Source organism: Porites lutea, chromosome 12, assembly GCF_958299795.1.
Source record: "Porites lutea chromosome 12, jaPorLute2.1, whole genome shotgun sequence".
Taxonomy (NCBI): domain Eukaryota; kingdom Metazoa; phylum Cnidaria; class Anthozoa; order Scleractinia; family Poritidae; genus Porites; species Porites lutea.
Window position 1 is genome coordinate 6465636 of NC_133212.1, and position 10299 is coordinate 6475934.

At 36.8% G+C, this 10299-nt stretch overlaps 1 protein-coding gene across 1 annotated transcript; it reads left to right on the plus strand.

The window, feature by feature from the left end:
• Positions 1-945: 945 nt before the first annotated feature.
• On the plus strand, positions 946-8097 carry LOC140921646 (integrin alpha-X-like). Its single transcript, XM_073371653.1, has 4 exons — positions 946-1004; positions 4603-4666; positions 5906-6300; positions 7879-8097. Exons 2-4 carry the CDS (start codon positions 4615-4617, stop codon positions 8080-8082), a joined length of 651 nt encoding a protein of 216 aa, XP_073227754.1. The 5' UTR covers positions 946-1004; positions 4603-4614; the 3' UTR covers positions 8083-8097.
• The last annotated feature ends 2202 nt before the right edge of the window (positions 8098-10299 follow it).

The following is a 10299-nucleotide window of genomic DNA, read 5'->3' on the forward strand; positions in this document are numbered from 1 at the left end:
AGAAAAAAACGCAAAACTCTTTGTATGGCACTGATTAAAAGAGAAATTCTTACCAGTCGCAAAATCAGTCTTGTCCACGAAGTCTTGCACGCGTAATGAGTTCTTGTTTTGCAAAAAGATGCTTTGCAAAATACGGAGTTTTCTCGCTTAAAATGTCAGCTTAAGCGAAGAAAAATTGACTCACCTTCTTTGTAACGGTTTTCCATGTTTCAGCCGACGAAGGAATGGGTAAATGAAGTAAACTTGTCGAGTTTTGAACTCGAAAACTTTTTCAAATTTGGTGCTTGCGTGATTAGCACGCAAAAAGCCAAACAACTTGACGCCACAACCATGTTTACATACTCTCATGCAAACACTGCTCTCGGCCAATCAGAGCGCGCGTACTATCTTAGTTATTTTATAAATGATCTTAAGTGACCCCCCAATATTTTTTGGTTATGGTTCCTTAAATAAAAAGGTTCAGCAAGCCAAGACATTTTTCATTAAATGTGAGGCAGCTGGCTTCCAATTTAACTATGACCGTTAGGCTTTTTCCTCCAAAGCGAAGAACTATCAGGAAGAAATATTTTGTTCCACAAGTTCCAAAAGCCTGCGATCCAATACTGTCCTAATTAGAAAGCCAAACAAACAACCTAAATTGTTCAACACAACGTATGATGACTCTATTTTCGAGACAAAATCAGGTTGTCATGCCAGCTAGCTTATTGCTTTGGGCACGCGTCCGTTTTAGTCAGAGAATTATAATAAATGCATTATGCATTTCGTGTCTTCCACTTTGTTGTCAATGAAGGTAAAAAGCCTGATTGGCTTATGCAACTCATAACGTTTTCACCATACACAGAATACACTTAATGTAAAAAGCTTCTGTCCGCTTTTTTTTACCCTGGTTTTAATATATATGACACGAAGTATGTTCTCTTGCCATTTGTTAACGCCCTCTTCTACGGAGAAGTCTACAAAGCTTCAGCTTGTAGATTGAATACGAGCGAAACCGTCAAAGACTGGTAAGTCAAGAGAAATCATACGGTTTCGTTTTGCCTTTCGTGGCTCTAATATTAGAAGAACACTACCTGCCAGAAAATCGCGATTGGTTCGCTGAAAAATACCTAAATTCTTCTCAACGAAGCATGTATTTAATATAATCTGATATAACTCAATCTAATTTATCCGTATGGAAAAACAGTGGGAAACATCAGAGCCATACAAGCTAGATAGATAGTCCACCCAGTTGAGGTCTACAACACTCACCATGACAGACAATCGCCTCTTCCAAACTTTTCCGAAAGCCATGCGTTAGCGAGCTGGTTTAGGCGTTTTAAAAACCTTTTTCTTCGAAACTGTATACCGACTCATAGTTGGCCAGGACAATAAAAAAAAATCACACTGTTGGTATAGCTGGTTTACTCCAACTTTAATAGTTTGTTCTTTAAAACTGTAACCCCTGCCAATCAACAGAATTTATAGATGACGATTAATGCAGTCCTTCGTTGGGCCAAAAAAGGCATTTCACTTAAAATCGATAGATATGTAAAACTTTCAACATGGTTGCCTGCTGAGACCTAAACTTAAGAACATATATTAAGTACTCGTGAAATGAAAAATTTTTTTGTCGATCGGTGGAAATTGAATGAATGAATCAGCGTTTATTTCATAGGCATTTATGACGTATTATCGTATAATTGAATCGATCCCCAAAATGACGTGCTGCGGTAAATAATAACGCAACTTCAAAAAAGATATATTTTGTTCTTTCCTTCTTCTCAAAAGCGCCAATTTAAGGAAAAAGATTCGCCAGATGTAAGATTCGAGTGGAAGCACTGAAAAACAACTGATATAATATTGGTGCATTCCTTCAACTAAAAGAGCGTTACGAGGGCGACAGTATGGCATTTGTGTTCTTAAATCTAGTTTCAGGCCTTTCATCGAAGGTCAAAACGCTCTTGCCTTAAAGTTGGTGCTTTGCGTTTCACGTGATATAAGTGATACAAGGTCCAAAGGCACGTGATCAGATCTTGCGTTCTATCCATTCAATTAAATGCTGGCTATGTACGTGCCAAGCATGCGTAATTGCGTTAGAACATGGAGACTAGGATTGCGGGCTCCTCTGGTCGCGTGCCAAACGCTAGCCTGCGAAAAGAACCGTTTCTCCTCGCTCCTCGCCGCTGGGGACCTTCGCGAGGAGGATCTTCTGCGACTCAGCGACAGAAATTCCATACTGATGAACTAAAATCTGTCCGGAATCCGGTCAGAAGCGCTGATTGGTAGACGGAGTAGTTATATTGTTTTAGCTATTGTTTACGAATGACAGACAAAAGGCTACAAGGGTCAACTGTAAACGCGATGAATCTATAACAAAACAGTCAATGACTGTGGAATATAGTCTTCTCTAGAAGAAGCATTTGTATTTTGCCGGTGCTTGTTCGCAGATGAACACAACACTTTACCAAAATCGACCAGGAAAAACGTAAAATGGAACAAATTTGCACTTGGAACCCCACGAATACCGGATTTTTTAAACATTCATTTACGTCATCAGTATGAAATTTTTGTCGCTGAGTCGCAGACGTTCCTCTCCGCAAAACATCCCCACCGGCGCGGTTTTCGTAGGCTAGCAAAACGCCAGACGAGCGTAAAGGAAATGGAATAATTATGTATAAAATTATCTGTCAAAAAAAAAAAATTATGCAATTTAAGAAATGGTAAACGTGCAGCGTGCAACCATGGAGTTATGGATGCACGCGGGAGGTTGCTAAGCACGAAAGAAGCGTAAGAGTCGCACGAGGCGATAGCCGAGTGCGACTCTAGCTTCTTGAGTGCTTAGCAAACCTCCCAAGTGCATCCATAACTCCATGGTTGCACAGCTGCAACGTTTACCATTTCTTTTATAACATAATCGAAAGAGGAAAACATTATTTTCCATTTGCCTTCAGTTGAGTCATCGGTTCTAGTTCATGTATGCTGCCATCTGCCCGCGCGTAAACAAATCACGTTCTATGTTTTTCAAAAACTTGCCTTTGAGTTTTTCTTTCGCTGAATCAACCGTTCTCCGTCTTCAGGTAAATTGCAAAAACGTTTTTCGTTGTTATTCTGAATGGCATCTGTCTACTTGCTCTTAATATTAGGGTAAAAACTTTGAGGGAAAACTATAGCTGCAACTATAAACAAAAAGACTCTAAAAACTAAGCTAAACCTAAATAAATGAAATAATTATCAAGCTTATTTATGTGACAATTTTTGAAATAAACGTAAAGTAGAAATGAGAAAATTTGACCGTAATTCCTTAAGGATAAAAGGTAACACTAATTTCAAAAAGAAATTAACTAGCTTTGTATCGAAATCTGTCTGGGGAAATCCAGCTATGAAAGTCAAAGTTGCAACTGAAATTCGCCGACACACAGCCGGCGCTGAAGCTGTTGTTTTTAGACCGTTCTCTGAACGACTGTTATGAATGAACACTGAGGAACAAAATAATACACACAGAATTTATTTTTTGAAAAATTTATTTGAAAACCCAAATGTTTCTGTACTCAAATGAAATTCGCTTATTCCAGTGTAATGTGCCCGTTTAAACTCAACTAAAATTTTTAATCGATGCGATGAAAACTTCACAACAAAGCTGTCTAGAATTTGAGCGTGTTTCCTAAAATATTTGCTTGAATTTAGCATCAGCTTGATCAAAAAGTCAATAACACAATGCTAATTGATAAATTTACATTTCAAATAGAGTTCTCTTCTATAAAAAACACACAAAATGTACCTTAAATCTTCGCTCGCTCGATTTTCCTTCAGCCGATTCTAGCGCGAGGAAAACAGTGATTCATTCATCCAGGGCAAATTTGTCGCTTGATCTTTTGTCTTTTTTTCCTTCAAAACGACAGCTTAGTATTTTTCTTCAACTTCCACTTTTCATCTGTGCATTTCATTGGTGTATTTTACCGTCAGGAGAGGAGATTTGTTGAATTTGCCTAAATTTTACCGCGCTAGCTCAGTTTCTTGGCGTGCACCCACGGGCAAATGGTAGTGGCTGACTGACCAATCAGAGCGCGCGATTTACTTGTGTTATGTTATAATAACTTTTAAAGTCATTTTATTGGTATACAAGGCCCTTCATGGCCTTGCACCTTCTTATATTTCTGACCTTTTGAATTTTAAAACATTCTCTAGGTCATTGCGTTCCTCATGTAAAGAATATTTAGTGGTTCCAAGAAGCAGATTGAAAACATATGGAGACAGAGCTTTCTCTATTGCAGGACCTAAATTGTGGAACGATTTACCTCTAGAGATTAGGAAATGTGCTTCAGTGGCAACTTTTAAGCAATCCCTTAAAACTTTTTTATTTAAGTTAGCATATAGGTTATGAGATTCCTTTTGTTTTAAGATGCTTTTGATTTATATAGTAGATAACTTAGGCTATATTTGAATTATATTGTATATTGTAGATATTTTATAATTTAGATTTTTTTTTATATTCTTTTTTGTAATTAGGTAGCGCTTTGGACAATTTTTGGATTTTAGCGCTATATAAATAAAATTATTATTATTATTATTATTTATTTCCTCAAAATTAATTTCTGAGAAGCTAAATGCTATCACCTTTTGCAGAAAATCAGGATCATGCTGAAGATCCTTATCCTTTTCACTTCACTTTACATCATCAGTACTAATGGTAAGAAAAAGTCCAATTCTATGACGTTTCTCAATATGTTTTACTAATTTATGTCTAATTCTTGTCTTTTTCATATACAAAATCTGCACAGTAATTTTTAGGGAGTTATTATAACTCCAAAAATGGAGCAAAAATTTTAGGTACAGGATAACCCCTTTTGGGGGGTTATTTTAACTCCTCGATATCTAGGGTCATTTTTACTCCTGAAAAAGAGTTCTTTTTACTCCCAGTCTGGAGTTAAAATAACTCCGAAAATGGGGTTATTTTTACTCCTTACATGGGTTGATTTAATCTTTTTGGAATTACTTTAACTCTGAAAGTGGAGTAAAAATAGGTACAGGATAACTTCTTTTTTGGGGTTATTTTAACTCCTCGATATCTGGAGTCATTTTTACTCCTGAAAAAGAGTTCTTTTAACTCCTTTTTGGAGTTAAAATGACTCCCCAAAAAATAACTCCACTGTAAGGAGTTAAATTAACCCCACTAGAGGAGTTATTATAACTCCTTAAAAATTACTGTGTGATAAGCGACATTTTTGCGCATGTAGTATAGTAGGAAACTGTTGGATCCCTTTTTTACGCAAGATTCTCATCAACTTGCACACGACTATATTAACGCCGATGACGTCACGGCCCTTTGTATGACAATAGGTTGTCTGCGATGGACAATGGAATCGGCAAGATATAGAACTTGCATGATTATGTTACGGCTCATTGAATTTTAAGTCACAGTTGAGTTAGCGGTTATTCCTTCTACAATCAACAAATAAATACTTTTGTAAGTTTTTAGTCTAACAATGGAATAGACCTATATATAACTTATGTAAATGAGATTCCACCGCATTGTATTCTCGGGATAAAGACAAGGGGCCGTGACGCTACAGGCGTTAACCCTTTCACTGCCAGGATAAAAGAAGGAGTCTCGTAAACTGGTTTTAACTTTCGAATCTGTGGACGAAATCCTGCGGTGTGACCAATCAAATGAAACCTCTGTCAGTACTTTCACATTGTATTATTAATCTTATTTTACAGCATTTTACTAAAATACAATTAGAGATTTTGTTGAAATTTGACTTTGGCCACTTTTGGCAGTGAAAGGGTTAATTATTCTTGGGCAAGTTAGTAAGATTCCTGCACAAAATATGGGATTCAACTGGTCCTTACTATACTGCTCACATGATCTTGCACAAGTTCTAAATAGGGAATACGACAATTAATCTTAATTTCTGTTCTGTTTCAGCTGATTCAACCCCTTGTAACAGAGACATTGGAATCCTTATCGACACGTCACTAAGTGTTCCTCAAAGGAAACTTGAAGTTTTATTGGAAACGTTTTTAGAGCCATTCTATGCCGAGTTCGAAATATCAGCGCAAAAAACCCAGTTTGGTTTGATAACCTTCGACAAATACAGTCGTTTGAGGTTCACGTTCGCAGAAAACGTCAGTTCTATTGAACCAGTTAGACAGTTCATAACAAGAATCGACCTAGCCCTGCTACAAGCCAAAAACGAGCTGTTTACTTTAAGTGCAGGAGACAGAGAAGATAAGCAAAATGTGTTACTCGTGATCACGGATGGGAGGCCTTTTCGACCAGAAACGTTCCTTCTTTTCAACAAATCTTTACCTTTTTTAAGGGTAAGAGATGTGATTTTTGTTCTCCAAAGAAACCAACCAACTAACCAGCCACATCACGTGAACACACTTACCTAAAAATATGTAAATAGCCCACTTGCACTAAGAGAGCACGTGACCAATGCTTCCTTTAAACAATGAGTTGGAATCTTGCTGATGCCAAAAATTGACAGAGCACTTAAAATGTATCTTACACCCGAAATTTGAGACGATACGCACTTTAGGCAGAAATTTTATGACACTTTGATTTTTCAACAAAGTATTATGATTTGTATGGGCCGCCATGTTGGAGGTCATACTCTTGCCTTCCAACATGGCAGCCAAAACCAATTTTTGCTTATATCCTGTTAAACGTTTGATAGTTACGATCAGATGTGTTGTAAACGTTGGCACATCATCTTTTCAACATTTTCCTTGAAGTTTAAGTGCAAAATTTGTGTTCAGAAAGAGGCAACTCATAATTTTACAATTTTGGTCACGTGACCAGCTACGATCTTACTCATTTTAAGAAAATGTTGCAGGTTTGAAAAACCAAATCACTATTATTTTGTTTAAGATATGACCCATTAATCGTTTTTCGAAAGCAAAATCATGTAACTTTTATTTTCATAAAGACAATGTCACATGACCTCTTAGGGCAAATGGCCTATTACAATGTCTCTATTTAAAAAGGTTTTTAGATTTGTTTGAGGACCTAAAATGGCTAGACGCTTTTTATGACTGTCAAAAAGTGCAAAAAAAACTTCTGGTTTAGCAATGTATGTGAAATTTGTGATTAGAAGGTATATCAAAGGGATACCTTTTCTGTTAAAAGGGATACACCCAATTGCAAAAACGTTGTCATAGAAAAATGAAAAAAATGAAAAAGCCAAATAGGAATTAATTCAGCTAATTTAGCCACGTTCTCATGGTGGATTCATTTGCAGCCGTTACATTTCTCCGCTGGAATTTTCAGCTTTATTGTCTTTCAGCTTAAAACAATAGCAAATTCCAACCGGCAAATACGACGTCAAGGTGCAGATGCTGCAAATGAATTCATTAGGCTTATTGGCCTATTAAATTCCTATTTGGCTTTTTTTTTTCATTTTTCTAAGATAACGTTATTGCAATTACAGTCGACTCCCGATAACTCGAACCTTCAAGGGAAATCGAAAAAAAGGTTCGAGTTATTGGGAGTTCGAGTTACCGGGAGTTCGAAGAAAATAGCTGAGAGTAAGGTAAAGTTTTCACTGCACAGTGATGATTTTAATCTCATTTAATTGTAGAAATGTCAAGTGAAAATCAAAAGATAAATCAGAACGTAACGTAACAAAACATAGCCTAAATAGAGCATGCATAAATCGATTTTGGTTCGAGTTAGCGCGAGGTTCGAGTTAGCGAGGGTTCGAGTTATCGGGAGTCAACTGTAGGTGTATGTCAAAAGAAAAGGGGTAGACTTTGGGGCATAGCCTGCAAGTATCAAACTGTGTTGAGTGCCTCCCCCCGCCCAGGTGAGAATCATACCTCTTTTCTGTGATTATGTAGAGTGAATAGTTAAAATTAAAGGTACCACTTCTAATAACCAGTGTTTTTTTTTCGCAGGCGGACAACGTTAGTATTATTGCTGTCGGTTACGGAATAGAAGCTCAGATTAATACAACAGTGCTTAGGGAAATAGGAGGAGACAATGTATTGATCATGATTGAAGACAAAACCTTAGGATATACACCCTTTGTCGATCCAATAAAGAAAATGGTTTGCAGTAAGTCAATATTTCCTCAAGTCAGTTGCCTTCCTTATAATTGATTTTACTTCTAGTTCACGGTTATGATTATTATAGTTATTATGATTATGATTAAGATTATTATTTTATCACCATCATCGTTATCATCATCATCATCATCACTCTATCATTATATTATATCGTCATTGTTATTATTGCAATTAGAAAATAGAATCCTGCATGCCTTTGTTAAACTTTGTCGGTGTGATTTTCAAGTTATAATCCCTGGTAGGCGGGGTAAGGACAAGCTTTGAGTTCAGAATCAGCTTGAGGCGTCTATTCTTATTATTAATATTTCTGTTATTATTATTATTATTATTATTATTACTATTATTATTATTATTATTATTATTATTATTATTATTATTATTATTATTATTATTATTATTATTATTTTACTTCTTACTATAGGCGACCTGCCCCCTAGTAATCCGCCGTGGAGTCCGTGTAGTGTTACTTGTGGCTCTGGAACACAGTCACACTATAGACCCTGCATAAATGGAATTTGTTCTGAAACTCGAGCTTGTGAACTGGACCCTTGCCTTAATGGTGAGTATGAAATTAAAATAAGCAATATATCTTCTCCGATTGCAAATAAATATTTAACAGGCAAAGTCGCTAAAAATCGAAGATGATTCCCTTAGTCACTGACACGGTGACGTATCGCACTGTCTCGTAGTTTTTTCCGGTTGTTTAATAGTAATTAAATAAACCAAGAAAGCTTTTTCAAAGGAACAAAAATTCTTACTGACAAAAACCGGGAAAAAGAACCTTTAATTCATTTCTTAAAATGGATCAAAAGTATAGTAAGGGGCCATATTGGCTATTTATCTCATTGGGATATATTATCATTTGCCCAAGACATTTCTCTGTTTCTGATTGACTTTAAATCCCACGACTACTTCTTCATAACCCGCTAGCGCTGAACAAATTTGCCAGATGCTTAGAATATAACATCATTGATGTAAGTCTCTCTGACTTCAATAAATGAGTATGCGATATAGCATTGACGTCGCAAAAGACAGCGTAGCGGAAGCTTAGCTCTCGTGAGTATAGAACGGACATGCAAAGAAAGAGTAGCAGAATTACTTGCTAGCTCACGATAAACCGCTTTTTGAGGAATATCTGCAGGAATGTAAAAACTTTCGTCCACATTTGAACGTACCACGGAACAAGCACAAATTTTGAAGAAACTCTAACTAGAGGTAATGAAAAGTTCAGGTGCAAGACCACTGCAAAAAACCGTGTACGATCAAACTTACTCTCAACGTTGGATCAAAAAAGATCTCGATCAGTCAAATTTAATAAATTATTGTCAAAGACACAACTGCAAGGAATGATCAAACAACGTGAAAAGACTAGAGTTACGATATTAAGACTGGCGAATACCAGTCTTCATCAAGTTTGTTACGAAGATCACGAAATTACAGAAATATCTCTCAAGATATGCAATACTACAATGGGAGACGATGGAGGTAATGATGTTAATGCATGGATCAATTTTACCTGCTACCACTAACCCTTCTCCCCTCCCACCCCTCCGACATATCCTGGGACATTTCCAGCCCTTTAGGGCTGGGGCAAGGGAATTCTTTTTGAGGCGGCCCTGGCCGAGGGTAGCGGGTAGAGTATGGGGTAGAGTAGGTGGTAAATAACTACTCTTTGTTCTTGTGAAGTTCGTAATTTCTTTGTTGACATGGTGGCGCAAGACCGCATGGAGAAGGCTTTCAAGACTGTTCAAACATGGATAAATGATAAATGATAAATTTTTTCTATTTGTAAATGTGCCCCTTGCTTGCACTACTTCCAAGGAACTTCCAAGGTAATTTTTGCTTATGCAATCGACTTAAGTTCAATCTTTTATTCAAAAATTACTGTAATTCATGACACTTCTAAACAGATTAAACAGCGCTTGCATATAGGTAAAATCTTTGCTCTTTGGCACTTAGCAGTAGCTATAACTAGCAAATATTTCGAATATACTTATATAAATGTCAAATGGATGTGCGTATGATGCCTACTCGAAAATAAATTCGCTCTGTCTGCTGTTCGTGGAGGGTCTGAATGAAGGGATCTACATGTCGCGTGGTCGGTGAAAACGTTCGAAAATGACCGAATTTATACTAGGGACGAATTATCCATCTGAGACAAATTAATCGTATAGATACTGACAAATTCCGCTTTCAGACGAATTTTTAATCGCCCCAAATTCGTCTCCACGTCTGATAGACGTGGTGACA